The 25,107-nt window shown below is 38.9% G+C and overlaps 1 protein-coding gene across 6 annotated transcripts in view; it reads right to left on the reverse strand.

Moving 5' to 3' along the window:
* Positions 1–25,107, reverse strand: part of CBFB (core-binding factor subunit beta) — a 54,238-nt gene that overhangs the window by 18,100 nt on the left and 11,031 nt on the right. For 4 of the 6 annotated variants that reach the window (XM_070398280.1, XM_070398278.1, XM_070398277.1 and 1 more), the window contains one exon: positions 7,399–7,515. The exons of the other annotated variants lie outside the window; for them this stretch is intronic. In XM_070398280.1, the coding sequence (XP_070254381.1) occupies positions 7,399–7,515 (117 nt within the window). The remainder of the gene's footprint in view (positions 1–7,398; positions 7,516–25,107) is intronic. 6 annotated transcript variants of the gene reach the window in all.

The raw sequence follows: 25,107 nt of genomic DNA on the forward strand, positions 1-25,107 counted from the left end.
CTTCACAAGACTGTTGTAAAAATTAAATGAGACAACATATTTTAGAAGTGCTTAAGTACACATTGAATTAAGTCTTAGCTATTATTTTGCATTTATAAATATATAAAATTTACACATCTGTCCAAACATAATTACACATACCTGCTGTATTCTCAGAATGTACTATATAAGCCAGAAGCACCTGCAAAGAAACACTGTTCTCAACTCCCAGGGGATTTCTATTATTTAGCTAGATGTCAACTAGTACACACCTGCTGATAACAGTATACCCCTTCTGTCCTGTGCATTCACTCATTCACTTTCCCATATTTCCACAAATATTTAGTGCGTCTTTATTATGTCCAAATCACTGTGCTAGGTGTCATGGATATAATGTGAGGGAACAAATGGTGCTTTTCCTAACAATTTCTGGTCTAGTGAGGCAGGTGGACAATGAACAAATAATTACAAAAATCAATATGTAATTATCAACTGTGATTTAGTCCAGTACAGGAAAATTACACGATGAAATGAGAGCATGAAGCATGAGATGTGATCTAATTCCCTAAGGAAATTATTAGCCTCTAATATGTATTCTAGCAAAGGTCAGCGATTTTTTAAAAATCTAACATGAGGATTTTTAAAAAATGGTTTCTTAGAGTGAGAGAAAGGGTAAGAGAGAAAAATTATTGACGTGTGAGAGAAACATTGATTGGTTGCCTCCCATACACTCCCTGACCGGGAATTGAACCTATAACCTTTTGGTGTATGGGACAATGCTTCAACCAACTGAGTCACCTGGCCAGGGCAGTCAGAGATTTTTATTTCATTAAAAGAAAAAACAAGTATTATTATTAATAGATGTAGTAAATTAATTTCTAATTCCAGCTGTGTCTTGGTCTCTCCTAGTGAGAAATGAAATATATGTGCATTTGGCTCAAATAAACTCACAAAAATTCAAAAAAAAAAAAGAGAAATATATGTGCAGTAAAAAGTGTGCACTTTAATAAATGGTTAAATCTGAAAGACAATGAGCAATTACCAATGTTAACCTAATGCTTTCCTGTTGCAACCTTAAGTAATACCTCCCTTTCAAGGTCAGCATAAAGGGCACTCACTGATAAAACTACACGCTCATCCAGTAAAGTATGCTCAAATGGCCTTGGACAACTACCAATCTCAAGTGGTAGCCGGAAAGGTTTTCAACATCCCGCTGCCTGCCAGCTACATGTTCTACTAGTCTTTACTCCATGGTCTATACTACAATCCGCACAAAGTAGTCAGGTAGGGTCATCATAAAAGGTGGTTGGGTATATGTGAAATCCATGTGGGAAATAAAGGTCCAGCAGTGCTTTCATAGAGAATATACAGAATACTCTGACCATTCTTGCTGCAGTGAGTTTGTCTATATTATATTGCCTAAGTCTATAATTACATTTATCTTACAGTTTGGTAATACTTACTTACCTTTCTGCAGCAATGAATTTTAAAATGCAAGTGCATGTTTAATGAAAAATTAAGAATCAAATTCATTTACAAGAATGTCGATGATAAATGTAAAATTTGCATAAAATAATGACATTTAATATTCTGTGTGGATCAGAATTATCACTGATCACATGAAAACCAAAAGATAAATCTGCTGAAGAAGCCTCATCATGTACTTCAAAGACTACAATTTAACAAATGCACTTGCACATGGTGCATTTAACATCATTCTGTAGAACATAACTTTTCATTTAAAACAAATGACCCGCCCCAGCCAGTGTGGCTCAGTGACTGAGAGTCGACCTATGAACCAGGAGGTCATGGTTCGATTCCCAGTCAGGGCACGTGCCTGGGCTGCGGGCTCGATCCCCATTGTGGGGTGTGCCGGATCAATGATTCTCTCTCATCACTGATGTTTCTATCTCTCTTTCCCTCTTCCTTCCTCTCTGAAATCAATAAAGATATATTTTAAAAAATACAAGTAAAACATATAAATCTAAGTTAATTTCACTCACATTCCCAAGCACATACAAAAAGCAAAACTGTTTATATGTTGGCTTCATTAACAGACAAACTTGGAAAAAGCTAAAGGACACGAGTTTTACACCAATGTCATCAACTACCTCAAATACAAAATCTGCAAATTTCAACAATGGTTCAATTTTTCTAACCTGATCCTAGAATCAAAATACAGGCAACACCCCATTAATTTTGTTTCATTTTACCGCACTTTTTACTAATTGAAGGTTTGTGGCAACCCTGTCACAAATAATTACAACTTGCTAAAGGCTCAGATAATGGTTAGCATTTTTTTAAAAAATATATTTTATTGATTTCTTACAGAGAGGAAGGGAGAGAGATAGAGAGTTAGAAACATCGATCAGCTGCCTCCTGCACATCTCCTACTGGGGATGTGCCCGCAACTCAGGTACATGCCCTTGACCGGAACCGAACCCGGGACCTTTCAGTCCGCAGGCCGACGCTCTACCCACTGAGCCAAACCGGTTTTGGCAATGGTTAGCATTTTTTAAAACAACGAAGTATTTTAAAAATAGGCCCGGCCGGCATGGCTCAGTGGTTGAGTGTCAACCTAGGAACCAGGAGGTCATGGTTCAATTCCCGGTCGGGACACATGCCTAGGTTGCAGGCTTGGCTCCTGGTGGTGGGCGTTGTGTGTGTAGGAGGCAGCCGGTCAATGATTCTCTCTCATCATTGATATTCCAATCTCTCTCCCTCCCTCCCTCCCTTACTCTCTGAAATCAATAAACAATAAAACCCCATAAATATTAAAATTAGGGTATGTACTAGTACATACATTCTTTAGACATAATGTTATTGTACACTTACTAGACTACAGTATAGTGCAGGGGTCCTCAAACTACGGCCCGCGGGCCACATGCAAATACAAATATTGTATTTGTTCCCGTTTTGTTTTTTTACTTCAAAATAAGGTATGTGCAGTGTGCATAGGAATTTGTTCATAGTTTTTTTTTAAACTATACTCTGGCCCTCCAGTGAACTGGCCCCCTGTTTAAAAAGTTTGAGGACCTCTGGTATAGTGTAAACATAACTTTTATGTACATAGGGAATCCAAAAATTGGTGTGACTTGCTTTATTCCAATAGTTGCTTTATTGCAGTGGTCTAGAACCAAACCCAAAATATTGCCAAGGTATGCCTGTAAAACTTTTGAAAAGTCATTACATTAAAAGTAAAAACATCTTTCTGTGACTGCCAAAGTAAATTAAGAGTATAATGATGAAGCCCCAGGCGGGCGGTTCGGTTGGTTGGAGTGTCATCCCACACACCAAAAAGGTTCGATCTCTGTATAGGAGGCAACCGATCGATCTATTTCTCTCTCTCTCTCTCTCAAAATCAATAAACATATCCTTGGGTGAGAATTAAAAAAAAGAAAAGAGTATAACAATGATGATAGGAACATCATCAGATGACAGGAATTTTTCAACTCCATTAAAATCTTTTGGGACCACTGTAGTATATTCAGTCCATCATTAACCTAATGTCCATACAAAAAATACACATGGCTTAAGGCTTTGTTATCCAATATGGTAGCTGCTAGTTACATATGATTACTGTATACTTGAAATGTGGCTAGTCTAAATCTGTAAGTGGAAAATACACTAGTCTGACTCTAAGTGGATTGCAAATACTTATTACTAAAAAAAATATAAAATATACCTAACTTTTTATGCTGACTGTAAATTCATGATATTTTAGATATATTAAAGTTAAGTAAAATATAATATAAAGTTAATTACAATTGTTTCTTTTTACCTTTTTAAATGTAGCTTCTAGAAAATTTTAAACTATATTATGTGACTTACATCTGAATTATACTGGACAGCACTGTCCTAAAATATAGCTTGATGAATTTTCCCAAACTAAATGTTCATGTAACCAGATTTCATGTGAAAAAACAGAACAGTACCAGCATCTCAAAAGACTCCTTCTGCTCCATTCCAGTAACTAGCCCCCTCTCCCAAGGATGAACCACTATCTTTACTTCTATTGTTAGTTTTGCCCATTTGTATAAATTCATATAAATGGATTCATACAGCATGTGCTTTTTTTGGTACACTCAATATATGTGTAAAATTCATCCATAGTGGTATGCTAGTTGGAATTTTTCATCCTCATGGTATTTCTTTGTGTGTACATATAATTTAAACATTCTGTTAATGGGCATTTGGGCAGTTTACAGTTTCTGGCTATTACTAATAATGCCACTATACTAATATCCTAGTACATAGCTTGTGATGAATATACATAATCATTCCCATTGCATACCAGAGACTAGAAGTGCTAGTTTTCCAAATAGCCAACACATCAACTGTATTCCATATCCTTGTTAATGTTTGTCAAAGGTACTCTGAACAAAGGCAAAAATACCTATGAAAATATTTCAGCTGAAATATTTACACAATTTGATTTTTTGAAATGGAATTGTGACTACCTTCTGTTTATCTCTTAGGTTACTTGGTATCTCAGTATCTGTTAGAGTATTTTGTCTTCACATGGCAGAGAATTAGTAAGATCTCTTATGCATCTCTTATCAGGACACTAATCCTATTACACCAGGGTCCCACTCTTATGGCTTAACTAGAGGCCTGGTGCATGAAATTCGTGCAGGGGGGGTGGGGGTGGGGGGGGGTGGCGGGCAGGCAGGGGGGGGAGTCCACTCAGCCCAGTCTGTAAAGCCAGCGTCCCATGCCCCAACTGGCCTCTGGCCAGAGGCCTGCCCACCCTCCCTCTGCGGACCGGGGTGTGCGGGACACTGGGCTCGTCGCCTGAGGGCGGATCCAGCCGTGCCACTTGGCCACTGCTCCCCCCAGCGGGGCTGACAGGACCAGACACTCCAGCAGCGGGGCTGAAGGGACTGGGCACCACCATCTTGTGGGTATGGGCGCTGCCATCTTTGTGATGGAATGACAGTTAATTTGCATACTACCCCTTTATTAGATAGGGCTAGAGGCCCGGTGCATGAACTTCTGAGGGGAGGGGCCGCGGAACTCCTGGCCGAGGGGACAATTTGCATATTAGCCCTTTATTATATAGGGTTAAACCTTAGTTTCCCTATAAAAGCCCTATCTCCAAATATAGTCACAGTGGGGGTTATGGCTTCAATGTATAAATTTTGGGGAAACATAACATTCAGTCCATAACAGCTGTAAGTGGTGGGGCCAGGATTCACAATTATGACTATGAAGCTTCTACTCTTAATTTCTACACTTACTTGTCTCTTTATAGATGATTTTGGGATGGAAAAAGCTACAGATAAGTGCTGACTGCTGATTGGACGGTTGGAATCCCCTGCTTTGAAATTTCTACATTATGTGAAACCTATTATATTAATTTATTATCACAACAGATGGCACTTACTTTGTAGTGATAAAGCTCAATTTGTGGACTGGGGCAACAAAGCTTGGAAAATTCTAAGTATGAGAAATGCTGTGAGTTAGACTAAATTTTTTACCTATCATTCCAATAAAATATTTCAGTTTTAAAAGTCAACTCAATATAAAATTTTGCCTTGTATAAACTAAATTGGTTATAACACTGTTTTGTGTTTGTCTGTTTAGTGACTTACCTGGACCAATTCTGTAGAATCTGTTTCCTCAGCAGTGTGCAGCCTCTGATGTCACTGCTTAGTTATTGTTTTTAAGCTATGCTTTCTAGGGGTTGCCACCCCACTCCCCCATCAGAATAAATTAGTGGTCAGCCAATGACTGGTGAGAAGTTTTGCCTAAATACCTGGAACTCAGTAGGCTTCCATCCTTTGTCATAGGATGTGTGTTTTGGGGGAATCTTGTAAAAGTGCAGGGAGCTTATCAGTCTAACCTGTGTTCAGCAAGAATTAGCTTCCTCCAAAGGTCCTCTTAGATTTTCCTGAACAGGTGTGGCTTTATATATGCACACAGCCTTCAGGAACATAAGGGCTATCTCTTTCCTAGATAACCCTAATAAATTTCTGGCTAGTCTGCCATTTTGTTGCTTCCTATAATATTAGCTTTCCTGGATTGTTTGCCAGAGACCTCTATTATTATTGAGAACATCCCTCCAAGCTGCTCTAAACAAAGTCAGCTCCCTCTGATAGGAGGATAAGAGCTGCCAGCCCTCATGCCTTGCCCTGCCTGCCAAAGGTAGAACTTGAAGGACCATAGAGCTGAGGGAAAAGATGGGAGCAGCTCCTGACTAAATTGCCAGGCTATACTGACCGGTTTGGCTCAGTGGATAGAGCGTCGGCCTGCGGACTCAAGGGTCCTGGGTTCGATTCCAGTCAAGGGCATGTACCTTGGTTGCGGGCACATCCCCATTGGGGAGTGTGCAGGAGGCAGCTGATCGATGTTTCTCTCTCATCGATGTTTCTAACTCTCTATCCCTCTCCCTTCCTCTCTGTAAAAAATCAATAAAATATATTTTAAAAAAATAAAATAAAATAAATTGCCAGACTACTACTGTTGTTAGTGAAATTCAGGTAGCTTTGTTTAAATAAATGCCTCTCAATTTATGCCCTTTGGTTAATGTCAAGACATTAAATGGTTTTGTTTGTTTTTTTAAACAATTTTGTCCAGTGTTTGGGGAGAGGATTTGCCAAGCTCCTCAGTGTTGCTGCTACATTTTATTATGAACTCTTTTTTTTCTTCCTCACAATGTGCTAAAGATCAAGAACAAATATTAAAGAGAACCATTTACTGGACTCTGAAGTAGCCCACTGAGCAGATTAGGGTAATCAAATGAAACTTTAGAACCACTGAAGGCAGAACTTACCTAAAACCAGGACCAGAATTTGTGTCTCAACATCTTTAGGATTCCTCAATATTATTTGAACCTGAGACTTTTTATACTTACTCTTTTTATTTTTTAAATATATCTTATTGATTTTTTTACAGAGAGGAAGGGAGAGGGATAGAGTTTAGAAACATCAATGAGAGAGAAATATTGATCAGCTGCCTCCTGCATAGCCCCCACTGGGGATGTGCCTGCAACCAAGGTACATGCCCTTGATTGGAATCGAACCTGGGACCCTTCAGTCTGCAGGCCAACACTCTACCCACTGAGCCAAACTGGTCAGGGCAATATACTTACTCTTTTTAAAAAATACATATTTTTATTGACTTCAGAGAGGAAGAGAGAGGGATAAAGAGATAGAAACATCAATGATGAGAGAGAATGATTGATCAGCTGCCTCCTGCACACCCCCTACTGGGGATCAAGCCCGCAACCCAGGCATGTGCCCTTGACCAGAATCGAACCTGGGGCCCTTCAGTCTGCAAGCCGATGCTCTATCCTCTGAGCCAAACCGGCTAGGGCTATACTTACTCTTAAAGATGGGATAAAATAGATCCTCAGGCACAGGCAAAATTAGGGGTCTATAAAGGGACCACACTCAGTAAAGCCTGAAGTCTCCCTACCTGGGCTCGCTCCTCATCAAATTCCAGGCAGCCCATACCATCCAGTCTCTGGAGATCAATCCAGCCTTTCCAGATAACACAGACTCCATTCAGAATCATTGGAGCCTTCAAATAGACCTAAGACACAGAAAAGAAGGGTGAAAACCAATCAGACACATGAAAAACAAAGATCAAAGTTACTTATGAAAACTGTGGTTTTCTTAGGAAATAAAAAAAGAAATACAATCATAAAATCAAGAATTATAAGTACTAGTATATAAACTACAGCCTCTGACTATATTCTATACATTAAGTTAATCTGGTTTACCAGAATTTTATTTCTAGTTACAATTCTTCCAGATTATTTTTAAAAGAAAGTTTTTCAGATTTTGTAAAAACTATAGTAAGATGGTATTTGAAGTAGACATCATAGCTCCTCCAGCTGTAGCTAGGACAATCAAGTACTTTGCCTTGGTTTTTGAATCTTTTTTTTTTTTAAATATATTTTTATTGATTTCATGCCCTAGCCGGTTTGGCTCACTGGAGAGAGTGTCGGCCTGGAGACTGAAGGGTCCCAGGTTCGATTCCGGTCAAGGGCATGTACCTTAGTTGCAGGCACATCCCCAGTAGGGGGTGTGCGGGAGGCAGCTGATCGATGCTTCTCTCCCATCGATGTTTCTAACTCTCTATCCCTCTCCCCTCCTCTCTGTAAAAAAGCAATAAAATATATTTAAAAAAATTATATATATATTTATTGATTTCAGAAAGGAAGGGAAAAGGAGAGAGATAGAAACATCAATGATGAGAGAGAATCACTGACCGGCTGCCTTTTGCATGCCCTCTACTGGGGACCAAGCCCACAACCTGGGCATGTGCCATTGACTGGAATCAAACCTGGGACCCTTCAGTCTGCAGGCCAACGCTCTATCCACTGAGAAACACCAGCCAGGGCCTGGTTTTTGAATCTTGAGTAGAAAGACATACAGACGGAAAACAACTGGAATTCATTAGCCCCTGAAAAGTGTGCACTGCTTCCCTTTTTTTTGGGTCCCTGGAGCTCTCCAGTGTCAGGCTCTTTTACACTTTTCTTCAGCTTTATAAGCAACCTAATAGCTATCTGATAAGTAATGCTGCTTTTTAAATTGAATTTACTGGGGTGACACTGATTAATAAAATTATATAGGTTTCAGGTGTACAATTCTATATCACCTCTGTGTTGTATTGTGTGTTCACTACCCACATCAAGTAGGTAATGCTGCCTTTTTTATTTTTTATTTTTAATATTTCTATTGATTTAGGAGAGGAAGAGAGAGGGAGAGATAGAAACATCAATGATGAGAATCACTGATTAGCTGCCTCCTGCATGCCCCCTACTGGGGATCTAGCCTGTAACCCTGGGCATGTGCCCTGATGGGGAGTTGAACCAAGACGTTCTGAGCCATGCTGGCAGGTGCCCAAATAGCCTATCTAATAAAGCAATAATATGCAAATTGACCATCACGCCAACACACAAGATGGCCACCACAAGATGGCTGGCAAGGGAGGGCAGTTGGGAGGGACCAGGCCTGAAAGGGAGGGCAGTTGGAGGCGATCAGGCCTGCAGGCGAGGGCAGTTAGGGGTGACTGGGCCTGCAGGGGAGGGTAGTTAGGGGCAATCAGGCCAGCAGGGGAGCAGTTAGGTGTCGATCATGCTGGCAGGGGAGTGGTTAGGGGTGATCAGGCAGGCAGGCAGGCAGGCGAGCGGTTGGGAGCCAGCAGTCCTAGATTGTGAGAGGGGTCCCAGATTGAGGGTGCAGGCTGGGCTGAGGAACACCCCCCCACCTGCGCACAAATTTTGTGCACTGGGCCTCTATTATCTTTATAAATAAGGTTCTTTACTCGCCTATACTGAATGTTTTCTATGAATAATCTCAGAGCATTAGAATTTGCATTATTTATTACCTATAATTATATAAAATCAGTAAGACAGCTCATTTTGAGGAGAAACCTAGAAACATTAACTTTTCCTTTACTCAATTTAGCAGTTTCTTCAACAAAGAATCTTGGGGAATTCTTGTTTTTAAAGAGACTTAATAAGAATAAATGACCGTGAGTGATTATAAATATGCTAGGAAAAATTACAAGACACCTGTAAAATAAAAGCTATAGGATTTATAACTTTTTAAAAATATATATATATTTTATTGATTTTTTTACAGAGAGGAAGGGAGAGGGACAGAGAGCTAGAAACATCAATGAGAGAGAAACATCAGCTGCCTCCTGCACACCCCCTAGTGGGATGCGCCCGCAACCAAGGTACATGCCCTTGACCAGAATCAAACCTGGGACCCCTCAGTCTGCAGGCCAATGCTCTATCCACTGAGCCAAACAGGTCAGGGCAGATTTATACCTTTTTAATACATATTCATGTCATTCGCCTCCACTACTAAACACAACCATCTTTCTTGTTAAGGACTCCAATCAACCCTGCTGAACCAATTTCTACTTATATTGGAAAAAGTTAAAAACATAAAGTTCCATTTCTCCTCCCATTTGGACCAAGGGAAATAGTCTACAGTTATAGCTGAAACCGTTTAACCACACATTTCCTTCTGTTCTGATAAGTGCTCATTCCCTTCCACATTGTAAATTCAAAACTCCACATATATACCTAAGTCTAACAAGTGACTCTGACCTCATATTTGACACCTCACAAAACCTAAAAAACAATACCCTTCTATACTGCCTATTAATATTAACTTGACTTACTATTTCTTCTAATTAAGATTTCCACCTACTCTTTCTAATGGAGGTTGAAGGGAGTGCCACACCAGGGAGGAGTATAACATTTCACCACTCAATGTGCCTCAATATTTTAACTTCTTATACTAATTATAAAGAGAATTCTTCTAATGTCAGAGAAAGGTCAACTTCATAATCAGATTCTACATTCACCAATGAGTTCATATCTTTTAGAATCAAAGATTCCATAAATGTAGCTTATTCATATTAACTTCCACAGCCAAAATATTTTCCTTAAAAAAACTACTAAAAATTTTTAAAGGCCATTTATTACTCCTTCTTTTTTTTGGTTGTGAAATTATCTTTAATTGAAATATTTTTTGTATTTTGTGAAATTATCTTTAATTGAAATATTTTCTTTAGTTCTTAACTAGCTAGGCAATTCACTGCACCACTGTTGATGTCATCTATGATGTCATGAGGGTGGCAGCCATCAACAATGTAGCCCACAGTCTGGATAGTCCCTAGGATCGCATTAATGGTTCCAGAGTTCTCTAGCCAAATATTGGTGTTGCATCTGTTGGGCAATGGTGGTAAATCTCAGCAAGAGTGGTATTTCCACTGTGCTTATGTTTTTTGCTTTTCTCTGTCTCTTGGCGTACTACCTCCATCTGGGCCTTTCTGTTCTGGTCAGTTTCACTGTAATCCTCAGACCCTTCCAATCACCAGTTGCTTTGGCAATTTCATCAACAACCTTTTTTGGAGACAGACCCAGGGGGCCAGGGCAGATGTGGCACTGACTTCCCCATAGTTGCACCTCAGATACACAACTTTAATGTCCTTGGGGTCAAACTTCAGCTGGTGTTGGATGAATCAGGTTTTGGGACGACCGAAGAAAAAGTTGCACCTAAGCCTCCTCCAAGCCAAAAGCTGAAGGCTGTTACTTTTTTATAAAAATTCTCTCATGACAAAGAAAACCACTGGTGTGTTTTGGGAAATTCTTAAATGGGTTCAGAAAATGGCTATAGTTCTTCATCAAGGCTAATGCAATGATTGAAATTATAATTTTAAATGATATTTAGATGATTCTGGTGATTTATTTAATGTTCACATTCAAATAAATAGTTTTATGTGTAGATCTTCAAAGTAAATGTTTGCCACTTTCATACATTCATGAATACCAAACCTCAAAGTACAAAGAAAATAAAATTTTGTCTCTTACCAGTTTGGCATTTTGTAATATAATTCAATAATGCCATTTAAACACTAAGACATTTTTCACTGAAAATAATGATGCCCTATTTCAAACTATGAAAAGAAAATTTATTAAAATATGACTTACGGATTAAACCCATTGTTCTAAGAACAATTAAGTATTTTATACAAAATGCATTCTATAGTCCTAGCTAGTTTGGCTCAGTGGATAGAGCTCTGACCTGCAGACTGAAGGGTCCCTGGTACGATTCCAGTCAAGGGCACATACTTGGGTTGCAGGCTCCTCTCCGGCCCAGCCCTGGTTTAGGCTTGTACAAGAGGCAACCAATCAATGTGTTTCTTTCACATCGATATTTCTGTCTTTCCCTCTCTCTTCCACTTTCTCTAAAATAAATCAATGATAAAATATCCTCCGGTAAGGATTGGAAAAAAAAGATTCTAAAGCCTTTAAAATGGGTAAACAGATTAAACTAAGTATACACAAAAACAACAAAAAGGCCCGCTTATCTTTCCAAAAGTAAAATATCAGAGGATGTTTGAGACTTCACAGAAAGTTAGAAGTGACTATAGCCTCACATTTGTATTCTTTCAGAAATAAGGTAAAAGTTAGTATAAAACAATTTTTAATAAACCCAAGCTCTAAATATCAGTATTTGTGATGTTATAGTCAATCTAAATCACACATGACATCACTTAATATTCAAAATCTGTAGCTTTAAATTCCATATCACTGTAGCAGTAGAGCTTCAGAAAAACATGTATGCACCATCAACTGTGGCATTAGCCATATAATGAAATATCTGCGATAAAAAGAAATGAAGTATTCATGCATGCTACAACATGGATGAACCTTGGAAAGATTATGCTAAGAAACCAGAAAAAGGCCATATGTTTTATGATTCCATTTATATAAAATGTCCAGAACAGGCAAATAGAGAGAGAAAGGAGATTAGTGGTTGCCAGGGGCTTAGGAACAGGAAAAATGAGTGACTGCTAGCAGGTACTGGATTTATTTTGGGGTGATGAAAATATTTTGAAATTAGAGTGGTGATGGTCACACAACTCTGAATATACTAAAACCCTCGGAATTGTAGACTCTAAAGGGATAAATTTTGTGTATGTAAATTTTATCTCAATAAAACTATTATTAAAAATTTTGCAATAGTTTTTATCTGTTACATAGGTAACACTTATGAGATATGTAAATGAAGATTTTTGAGTAGGCAGTTGCAAATGGGATTCTAGCACTCTGAGAAAAGATACGGGCTGATGATGTTAAGTCTGGCAACCATCAACAATACAGTACCATTTAACTCTACAACAGTGGTTCTCAATCTTCCTAATTCCGCGACCCTTTAATACAGTTCCTCATGTTGTGGTGACCCCCAATTTCATTGTTACAAATTGAACATAATTAAAGCATAGTGATTAGTCACAAAAACAATATGTAATTATGTATGTGTTTTCCGATGGGTCTTAGGCGACCCCTGTGAAAGGGTCGCGACCCACAGGTTGAGAACTGCTGCTCTAGAAGAAAGGAAGAGATTCCCAAAGTAGGAGAAAAGAGGGAGGGCCCAGGAAGAACTCAGAAGAAATCCAACTTTTAGATGCTGGGTAGCAGAAAAGAACCCAGCAAGCATGCTATAAATAGCCAGTGAGAAAAAGAGAGAAACATGTAAGGAGCCTAGGGGCTAAAGGTTAAGTTACAGGTCTCCAAATAAAAATTTCCCCTTTGTTGGATGCCTTTAGGTATCTAAGGGCACTCGTAATTTTTAGCCATGCTTTTATTTAAGGCAGTAGTTCTTAGTCTAGAGTTCAAAGAACCTACGAAGTTTGAGTTTATGGATAAGTTTAAAAAAGACCAGAAACCTACTGAAATTCTGTGTAAAATTACATATGTAGTGCATGACAAAATATACGTTGGAATCAGATAAAACCTGGGTTTAAATTGTAGCTCTATCAGTGTGTCTGATATCAATTATTTGTTTGCTCAAAAGCCTCAGATTCCTCACATATAAAACTCCTGAATAATGCCTTTCATAGGTAATAAAAATGAACTCAATGCACATAAAATTTATGAAACATATAGAGTACTACAGAAACACTGATTCCTTAAATACAGATTTCCACCCATGTTTTACATAGTAACTTCTTTCGAGGGAAAGAAACCAAGTTTTCAAGACAATAAATAGTTGTTACCACCAATTAACCAGAAGACAAGCAGTGACACTGGGATGGCCATGGGCACCCAGGGAAATAAGATATTCCATTAAGGAAGAGTATTTCCTGCCTTTTAGTTATAATCATTTCTGTAGTCTATTCTAACAGATTCCTTTAGAAGATACGTGCTTCTGACTCATCCTCCTTTAGCCACATGCCCCACCGGTTCATAAATGCACAGTCATCTGCTCGCCTGTTGGATAATCACTAGGGTTAGTCATTCAATCTTGTTTGCCTGAATCATAATTGGGTTGCATGTAAGTGTAAAAAAAAGCTTCTTCCATAGTGATTTAATGTAACTGACCAATCTACTTTCTACAGTTCAAATATCATGAACTTATTGTGTGTGTGTTAACTACATATACACACCTACTCAATAAAATCTGTTAACCAAACAGAAAAATCCATCCTAAATTTCATATGGAATCTCAAGGGACCTTGAATAGTCAAAACAATTTTTAAAAAGAACAAAACTTGAGGACTCACACTTCCTGACTTCAAAACTTACTATGCTTTCAATGTTGATAGCGCTCTAGCAAACATGGTTGAATGTTTCTAAAACCTGCCAGACTTTCTGTAAGAAGTGTGGCAAGCATCAACTCCACAACATAACACAGTACAATGACAAGGATTCTCTGTATGTGCAGGAAAAGTGGCATTATGACAGGAAACAGAGTGCTTATGGTGGGCAGACTAAGCTGATTTTCTGCAAAAAGGGTAAAACTACAAAGACTGTGCTGAGGCTTGAATGTGTTAGGCCCATCTGCACATCTAAACTTGGAGTGCGGGAAACGAGTTAAGTCGGCTCGCGTGAATTGCGCGTACTCCGCGGGAGCCGTCTTAACTCGGTTCATATAGATTTGCGGTGGAGTGCGGGAAACGTGTAAACTTGGGCCGATTGTAACTGCGTATTACCAAATATTTGTTTGTTTGCCGTTCACAAAGATACCTACCTGCGTATGCGAACCGTTTCATACCCATTGGGGTAATAGGTATCATAAAAATCCCTGATTTTGCGTGGGAAACCTAAATAATTGCCCGCGCCATCTTATATTTTGGCGGGAAATTCACCCGACACCGTAGTGTTAAGAGAAGGGTGGCTATTATAAGATGCAAGCATTTTAAACTAGGAGAAGATAAGAGAAAGGACCAAGTGATCCAATTCTAAGCTTCATGTTTTGTTTTATTATGTAACAATAAAATCTTGATGATCTGTTCACTTCAGATAGTTGCATTTGGTCTTGTGGGGAGGGAAATAAACTAGTGTTATTAATAAAATTTGCCTTACGGGAAAATTTATGCTAAAAAAACTACAAAGCTACAAAAATCAAAACAGCATAGTATTAGCATAAAAACAAAAATATAGAACCCATGGAATAGCATAGAAAACCCAGAAATAAATTCTCACATAGTCAAATAACTTTTGCCAATGGTGCCAAGATCATTCAATGGGGAAAAGAATGGTCTTTTCAACAATTGGTAGTAGGAATAAATACGCACATGTAAAAGAATAAAAACCCTATCTAAAACGGTATTAAAAAATAAACTCAAAATGAATCAAAGACCAAAAACTATAAAACTTTTAGTAGCAAACATTGGATAAAAACTTCATGACATTGGATTTGACAATGATTTCTTGGAAATGATAACAAAGACACAAGTAAAACTTTATTTTAAAAAAATAAATAAATTGGACTTCATGAAATTTAAAAAATTTATATGTATCAAGACACTATCAACAGAGTAAAAAGGTAACCCAAAGAGTGGGAGAAGCCCTAACTGGTTTGGCTCAGTGATAGAGCGTTGGCCTGCGGACTGAAAGGTCCCAGGTTGGATTCAGGTCAAGGGCATGTACCTCCTACCCAGTAGGAGGTGTGCAGGAAGCAGCTGATCGATATTTCTCTTTCATCGATGTTTCTAACTCTCTATCCCTCTCTCTTCCTCTCTATAAAAGAGAGAGAGAGAGAGAAAATATTTGCAAATCATATACACCCATTAAGGGATTAACATCCAAAATGGGCAAAGAACTTGAATAGACATTTTTCCAAAGATACATACTAGTAAATGGCCAAAAAGCATTAAGAAAAGATGCTTATCACTAATCATGAGGGAAATGAAAACCAAAACTATAATGGGATACCACTTCATACCCATCAGGATGGCTACTACCAAAAAACAGCAAGTGTTAGCAGGAGAAATTAAAATCCTTATGGTGGGAATGTAAAAGAATACAGCCATTGTGAAAAACAGTACGGCAGTAACTAAAAAAAAAAAATTAAAAATAATTACTATATGATCCAGTAATGCAACTTCTCGGCATATACCCAAAAGAAATGAAGGCAGGGTCTCAATGACATATTTGTACACCCCTGTTGATAGCAGCACTATTCCCAACAGCTAAAACATACAAATAACCCGTCTCCATCAATAGGTGACTAGACAAGCAAAACGTGGCACACACATACAATGAAATATTATTCTGCCTTTTAAGGAAGTAAATTCTGCAATATGCTACAACGTGAATGACTCTTGAGGACATTATGCTAAAATAAGCCAGGCATAAAAAACAAATACTATATGATTCTACTTGTATGAGGTTCTTAGAGTAGTCAAAATTATGGACAGAAAGTAGAACGGTGGTTGCCAGGATTGGGGAAGGAGGATAATGGGGAGTTATTGTTTAGTGGGGGATAGAGTTTCAGTTTCATAAGATGAAAAGACTTACGGAGAAACTCCTGTGAAAAGGAAGGAGGTCATGGTAAGCCTAGAATCAGATAATACAGAGCAGCCCACTCCCTCTGACCATTTTTCTTCCAGATCTCTAGCATACTGTGAACATTGGCTCACACTTTGCCACATGCCCTAACTCTAGAGCAGTGGTTCTCAACCTTCCTAATGCCCCGACCCTTTAATACAGTTCCTCATGTTGTGGTGACTCCCAACCATAAAATTATTTTCGTTGCTACTTCATAACTGTAATTTTGCTACTGTTATGAATTGTAATGTAAATATCTGATATGCAGAATGTATTTTCATTGTCACAAATTGAAAATAATTAAAGCATAATGATTAATCACAAAAACAATATGTAATTATATATGTGTTTTCCAATAGTCTTAGGCGACCCCCAAAGGGGTCGCGACCCACAGGTTGAGAACCCCTGCTCTAGCGTGAGCCCTAGTTTTTTCACAACCCATTCATGACTGCTCACAAACTTGCCGAAAATGGCTTGTAAAAATTCTCAGGGTTAAGCTTTGTCCCATGCACCAAGAGGTGACTGGTTCGATTCCAGGTTAGGGTACATGCCTGGGTAGCTGGCTCGATCCCCAGTGGGGGGCTTGCAGAAGGCAGCCAATCAATGTTTCTCTCCCTCTCCCCCTTTCCCTTTCATTCTCTCTAAAATCAATAAAAACGTATTTTTAAAAAAATTCGCAGGGAAGCTGAATCCAGACTTGACTCAGATTCTGTTCAGCTTATCTTCTAGGAGCTTTCATGTTAGGATGATACTGCAATCCTTTATTTACATTGTCATGAAGGTTGTGCTTGCTGTACTATTTTTCAAAATGCAACAATGCATTGGTTAGAGATACATGCATAGAAAATAAAATGTTAAAGACAAGCAAAGAAATAAATAATAAATATATCAGTCATTATAGTGGTTTGTGGTGGGTTTTTTTGGTGGAGTGGGAAATAGAACTGTGGAGTTTTCTGAAGTATCACTGTCCAATCTATATATTAAAAAGGTCAACATGCTAAGTGTCCAACCGGTCACTATGACGTGCACTGACCACCAGGGGGCAGATGCTCAACGCAGGAGCTGCCGTGACAAGCACTGGCCATTTACAAAGAAACGGCACCACAGACCTGGTGCCCAAAAAGCAACACTTGGCTTCCCCCACGTGGGACACAGGCCCCACCACCACCCAGGAGTGACAGCCCATCAAATGGCAGCCAACACTGCAGAGACCCCACAGCACAAAATGCAGCCCACAGCCCAGCCCAGCCCAGCCCAGCAACAGTCACTGTGGGTGTCAGGTAATGACATGGTGTAGCAACCCCCGGCTTCCTCTCCCTAGTGCCTAGCATTCTTGGAGTTTCTTCAGCCCAAGAACACGACTTGCTTTATAGCCAGGTGCAAACATTTTACACTTTAACCAAATGTCTATGAAGCATTTTCCCGTGCCTCATCTCATTTGCTCCTCACAGAACTCCTGGAGTAGGTAGATAGGAGACTCAGTAGAATCCTATTTTCTTTTCAGTAGCCGGAAAACGGAGATTTAGAAAGCTTAGAAACTTGACCCGACTGAAAAGAAGAAATGGTGGACCTTGAAAATGACTTCAGGTTTTCTCACTGCACAGAATATAGTCATATACTGCTGCCGTTTAATATTTTACCCATTGTTCTCCCTGCGTGATCTACAATAATAATCTGCTTCATGTTGATATTTACTGCTGTGTTGCTGACAATTACCTGAAAGGGAAGTTGGGGTGCTTTATTGGGCTGAAAAAAGTTTAGCTAAATCAGAAAGCAGGCCTAATTAAGCTTATCTATATATATAAAGCTCTCACTGGTGCCAATCACACGCGTGTTTCCATCTGTCATCGCCGATTGAGAATTTGGTTGACACTTCTATTATAGAGAAAGAGCGAATAGCGATATTAAAATATTTCTTCTAATTAATTTCCTTTCAATGTGTATGAGAATTCATGCACAGGGCCACTAGTAGAAATATAATGTGAAGCACAAATGCAGTCACATATGTAACATGTAAATCTAACAGCCATAATTAAAAAATTAAAATAAAATAAACAGGTGAAATTATTTAATTTCAATTATATTTACAATATTAATTCAATATATAATCAATATAAATATTATTGAGATAGTGTACATATTTTTGTACCTTGTTTTCAAAATCTTGTATGTACTTTTTTACATACATCACATCAATTCAGACTACTGGCACAAGTGTCTAGTGCGGCAGTTCTCAACCTGCGGGTCGTGACCCTTTTGGGGGTCGAACGACCCTTTCACAAGGGTCGCCTAAGACCATCGGAAAACACATATATAATTACATATTGCTTTTGTGATTAATTACTATGCTTTAATTATGTTCAATTTGTAACAATGAAATTAGGGTCACCACAACATGAGGAACTGTATTAAAGGGTTTCGGCATTAGGAAGGTTGAGAACCACTGGCTACCATTCTAGAATCACAGTTCTAATATAGTAGAAATGTTATATCTTAAGTAGCAGGTACATGAATATTCCTTTTATTACTATTCCTAAAACTATACTTATGTTTTTATCTATTCTTTATTTGTAAGATATATTTAATAAGTGAAAAGATGGCTAGCATTTATGGGGGAAATGAATTAAATAATGAACATACTAAAAAAGTAAAATATGTAGCTTTCAAAACTTTCCCAATTATTAGAACTTTATAGCCATCCAGCCCACTTAATTTGGGACATCTTACAGGGTATTGTAAATGACTTAACAAAAATCACATTGTAGTAAGATTTAAACACAAAAAGTATGCTAAGCCCTGACTAGGTAGCTCAGTTGGTTGGAGCATTGTCCCTTGCACCTAAAGGTTGTGGGTTTGATTCCCAGTCAGGGTATATACCGAGTTTGCAGGGCAAACTGATCAGGGCATGCATGAGTGGCGACCAATGTTTCTCTCATATCGATGTTTCTCTCTCTCCCCCTTCCTCTCTCTCTAAAAATCAATAAAAACACATCCTTGGGTGAGAATTGAAAAATATAAAAGCCCTGGACGGTGTTTCTCAGTGGTTAGAGCATCAACCTGTGTACCGAAAGGTCTCCAGTTCAATTCCAGATCAAGGGCACATACCTGGGTTACAGGTTTGATCCCTTGCCCCAGTCAGGGCATGTGTAACCAACTGATGTGTCTCTCTCACGTCGATGTTTCTCTTCTCCCCCTCCTCCCTCCCTTCCACTCTCTCTCTCTCAAAAAAAAAAAAAGTCAATGGAAAAAATATCCTGGGGTGAGGATTAACAAGCAAACAAAAATGCTGAAATATCGTACTGGTTTTATTGTACAGTCCCACACAAAGTTAATGTCATGTGTTATAAATTAAATCATTTTCACTAAACATCATTTTTCAAAAGACTGCTACACATAGAAACTCTAATGACCCATTGTCTAGAAAAGACATTCCTTCTGTGAGCCATCTGATCATACTGAGATATACATGGCTTTAAGTAGGAAACATTTTTAGTCTAATCTAAAATACTGTAATATGTTATGTGATTTATATTCTTTTGTTGTTGCTAATTCTCACCAGAGGATATTTTTCCATTAACTTTTAGGGAGAGTGGAAGGGAAGCAGGAGAGACAGAGAGAGAGAGAAACATCAAGGTGACAAAGACACATCGACTGGTTGCCTCCTGCAGGGGCCCTGGGATTGAGCCTGCAACCTAGGTACACGTCCTTGACAGGAAGCAAACCCAGGACCATTCAGTCCCCAGGCCAATGCTCTATCCACTGAGCCAAAGATAGAATTTTTCTTCATGTAAATATATTTAAAATACCTGCTGGCTTTCTCACGGTATAAAAAAGCAATGTTACACTAGCCTATGCATCACAAACCACCATTAACTCGAACACTGCTGAGACCTTACATTCTATTTCTGGACTTTCTGCAACTCCAAGATTCCACTTTGAACTCACTCTGCTTAAAGTCCCTACCCCACCCAAAAACAGCTCCATACAGCTCCTTTCATTTCCTAACTCTCTCTTCCTAATACTTTTTCACTCAGGTTTAACTAGCACTAACACTTAAGTTTATATTCAAATTTTAATAGCTTTCAAAACTTTCCCAATTATTAGAACTTTATAGCCATCCAGTAAGAACATTTTAAAACAAAGAAATTAAAACCGAGATTAAATAATTCACTTACAGAAGGTCACACAGCTAGTAAGTGATAAAAGCTAGCACCAAGACCTCCTGACTCTATACACTCACCTAAAACACAGTTCCATTAATGAACTGCATTACTAATATTTCCGGGTATATAAAAATAGACGATTTTCCTAAACAACAGAGATTATGGTTACAGCCATAGAATCTAGAACAATAGATATTGTGAACACTTTGCATGACTTTAGAATATACTGTATTGCCTGGTTGGCCCAGTGGTTGAGTGTTGACCTATGTATGAACCAGGAGATCATGGTTTGATTCCCGGTCAGGGCACATACTCAGGTTGCAGGCTCCATCCCCAGTGTTGGGCATGCAGGAGGAACTAATCAATGATTCTCTCTCATCATTGATGTTTCTCTCTCTCCCTCTCCCTCTCCGTTCCTCTCTGAAATCAATAAAAACATATATATTTTTAAAAAGAATATTATCGAAAAAGCAACCACGCCTGTTGTGTAGGTTGCTTGGTGTAAAAAGAAAGACAAAGATTCTTCTTAGTTGAAATTCTCTAAGTATGGCCTGTAAAGCTATTCTAGAAGTAAATAAAAAGATTTCCTTAAAAAAAAAAAAAAAAAAAAGAATATTATCCCCTCCCTAAAAAACAAACAATTTACTAGTTCTGCCATCTTTATTCTATAATTCAAAGCAAGCAATGAATATTTAAGAGTCCTGAAATGACCCCAGCTGGATGGAGCGTAGTCAAGCACACCAAAAAGGTTGCAGGTTCGATCCCATTTGGGCACATGTGGGAGGCAACCAATTGCTGTTTCTCTCTTTCTCTAAAATCAATAAGAACATATCCACTGGTGAGGATTTAAAAAAAAAAGTCAGGAAATGTTCTGGACCAGGAGGTATAATTTCAAGTCAAAATAGCATACAAAATTAAATTTAAAAATTCATTTTTCTTAATTAAGATAAAATAACCTATATAATAAAGAGGGAATATGCAAATTGACCATCACTCCACCACAAAGATGGCTGCACCCACAGCGGAGGTGGGGTTTTCGTAACACAAGATGGCTGCACCCACAGTGGAGGCCAAGTTCCCATAACAAGCCTTAACAACCAATCAGCAGGGACCTGAGGCTGCACCCCAACCCTAATGGGGTTTGACAGGGACCTCAAGCCGCGCCCCTCATCCTGGTGCCAGGCCAGGGGACCTGAGGCCGCACCCTCCACCCGGTGGGGCTTGACAGGGGATCTCAGGCTGTGTCCCGCACCCGCGGGGCTTTACAGGGGACCTCAGGCCGCGCCCTCTGCCCCAGCGCTGGGCCAGGGGACCTGAGGCTGCACCCCCAGCCTGGCGGGGCTTGACAAGGGTGGGACCAGACGAGTCTGGATCTAGCCCAAAGGGGGGAGGGGGCTGGGTTTGGGTCTCACACAATTTTGAGGTGCGCATGAGTGGGCAGGGACTTGACTCTGGGCCCCATGGTGCGTCCCAGACTGACAGGAGGAAGATTTTCATGTACATTTTATTCATTTTTCTTTCATCTCTGACACTTCTATTATAGAGAAAGGGCAAATAGCAATATTAAAATATTTCCTCTAATTAATCCCCTTTTAACGTGTATGAATTTCGTGCACAGAGCCACTAGTAATAAAATAAAAGAGGCAGATGTTATTTTTTGCAATCCATTCCTGTCATCTCTGTAAGAATTTCTAAAAAATATTATAGTAGCCCTAACCGGTTTGGTCAGTGGATAGAGCATTGGCTTTTGGACTGAAGGGTCCTGGGTTCGATTCCGGTCAAGGGCACATGCCCGGGTTGCAGGCTAAATCCCCAGTAGGGGCCATGTAGGAAGCAACCAATATGTCTCTCTTGCATCGATGTTTCTCTCCCCCCCGCCCCCCGTTCTAATCTCTCTGGAATCAATGGAAAAAATATCTTTGGGCCCTAACCGGTTTGGCTCAGTGAATAGAGCGTCGGCCTGCGGACTGAAAGGTCCCAGGTTTGATTCCGGTCAAGGGCATGTACTTGGTTGCGGGCACATCCCCAGTAGTGGGTGTGCAGGAGGCAGCTGATTGATGTTTCTCTTTCATCAATGTTTCTAACTCTCTATCCCTCTCCCTTACTTTCTGTAAAAATTAATAAAATATATTTAAAAATATATATATCTTTGGGTGAGGATTTTTAAAAAATTTCAAAAAATTTTTTAAAATATATTTTTATTGATTTCAGAGAGGAAGGGAGAGATAGAAACCTCAATGATGAGAATCACTGATCAGTTGCCTCCTGAACGCTCCCTACTGAGGATGGAGCCCGCAACCCAGGCATGTGCCCTTGACCAGAATCAAACCTGAGACCCTTCAGTTCACAGGCCAATGCTCTATCCACTGAGCCAAACCGGCTACAGCTGACATCTTAATTTTTAAACATTCTTATTTGTTCAGGAAACCAGTCAACTCTGCCTCTTGGATTTAAAAATTATTGAAATAAAAGCTTTTCTTTAAAAAATATAAACATATGACTTCCAGCGCTAAATTTTATAATTCTAATTCAGTTATTATAGTATACTTAAAACATTTTTAAAAGCCAGATTACTTATTTTAATGCACTAAACTGTTGATAACTAAGTGCTGGAAAATATACTTCATATTTTAGCTGAATTGAAACACAAAATCTAGATCTGACAAGCTAATTGTAAAGTTGCTTCAGTTTCTCTAGGGGAAAATCACATTCCAAAGCTTTACCACAGATATCTTTTACTTGGAGTGACTGGGCTGCCGAAGGAGAAGGAACTTGTTGAGCTTGAATAGGATTTCTCAAAGCTAACATCAAGGAGTCCTCTAAGCCCTGCCAAATTGTGGATGGTATATAAACAGACACAATATTTATTTTGGGACAAAGATCCTGCAGGCAAGTAAGCAAAATGCTCCAGAAGAAGCAGTCACAGGCCTCTGAGAACCATTTAAAACAAGAGTCTCTCCTCATTCCTTAAATCAAATGCTGTTAAATTTTACTTTGCTATTTGATGCTAATGCAAAAGAATGATAAAGATTAAGTATAAAAGTTCAGAAAGGAAAAACATGGCTTACCAAAAATATTTATTTAAAAAGTACCTACTCTAGCCCTAGCTGGTTTTGCTCAGTGGATATAGCATTGGCCTACGGACTGAAGGGTCCTGGGTTCGATTCTGGTCAAGGGCGCATACCCGGGCTTGGGGGCTCGATCCGTGGTAGGGGGTGTGTGCAGGAGGCAGCCTATCAATTATTCTCTCTCATCATGATGTTTCTCTCTTTCTGTCTCTCCTTTCCTATCTGAAATCAATAAAAATATTTTTTAAATAAATAAATAAAGAGTACCTACTCTAATATATCCACTGAACCAAACGGCTAGGGCTAGAGTAGGTACTCTAATCACATATACTTATAACTATTTCCGTGTCTGGTACATGTTTGACTATTCATTAAAATAATAAGTTATAAACAGGAATGAAACAACTGTTGCCAATGTAGTAACACTAGATAGCATATTCAATTTCCATAGGAAAAATAGTAAACAGTGTAAAGTTCATTGTTTTCAGTTTATGTTTTTCATACCCTTTATTTATTTTTTATTTTTTTTAATATATTTCATTGAATTTTTAAAGAGAGGAAGAGAGAGGGAGAGTTAGAAACATCAATGAGAGAGAAACATCGATCAGCTGCCTCCTGCACACTCCCTACTGGGTACATGCCTGCAACGAAGGTACATGCCATGCCCTTGGCCAGAATCGAACCTGGGACCCTTGAGTCCGCAGGCCGACACTCTATCCACTGAGCCAATCCGGTTAGGGCATACCCTTTATTTTTACACTCAAAAACTAAATTATGTAGTAAGGACATACAATCATTAATTCAAAATCCCAAATGAGACTTTATAAAACACAGAATGCATGCAAAAGCCATTAATCTTACCACTAAAGACTAACAAGTTTTGGTCAACCATAATAATTTGATTTGTTTGAAATAAAAAGTAATTAGAAATGGGTCCTAAGAGGAAAGATCAAAGGAACTGGAGTTGTCTGGTCTATAAAAATTTAATGTAAGAATGATTTAAATTCTGATCAGTTGCTTTCCTTGTCCTATGACAGCTAAATTAGAGGAAAGCAGTTTAGATTTAGGAAGAATTAAGAACATTTTTGCTTTAGGGTTTTATTAAGGCACCAAAATGGACCACTTGGGAAAGATGTGGTATTACAACACTGCACAGCTACGTGAAGTGAAGCTTGACCTAAGGCATGCTACACCACCAAAACTCCATCAAATAGCCCAACTTTGGATAGAGCATCACAATTTAAAAAGCATTTTCACATATTCTGGCATCTCATTTAATCCTCACATACATGAGATACATGAATAAGGCAGACATTCTGATTCCCATCCAAAATAATAAAAGCGTAATATGCTAATTAGACCAGACAGCCGGACGACATTCTGGATGAAGCTGAGGCAAGCCGCTGCAGCTGCCAGGGCCGAGCCCCTTGCACGAATTTCATGCATCAGGCCTCTAGTTTACAAATAAGGAAAATGGTTATGATTGTCTTTTGACTCAAATCCAGAGCTCTTTCCACTGCACTGTATTATTTTAAAACTTCTGAAAAAGACCCTTATTGAGAGTCAATGTAGACAGCTCACTAGACAC

Source organism: Myotis yumanensis, unplaced genomic scaffold, assembly GCF_028538775.1.
Source record: "Myotis yumanensis isolate MYYU_CA2020_CCGP unplaced genomic scaffold, mMyoYum1.0.hap1 SCAF_18, whole genome shotgun sequence".
Taxonomy (NCBI): Eukaryota; Metazoa; Chordata; class Mammalia; order Chiroptera; family Vespertilionidae; genus Myotis; species Myotis yumanensis.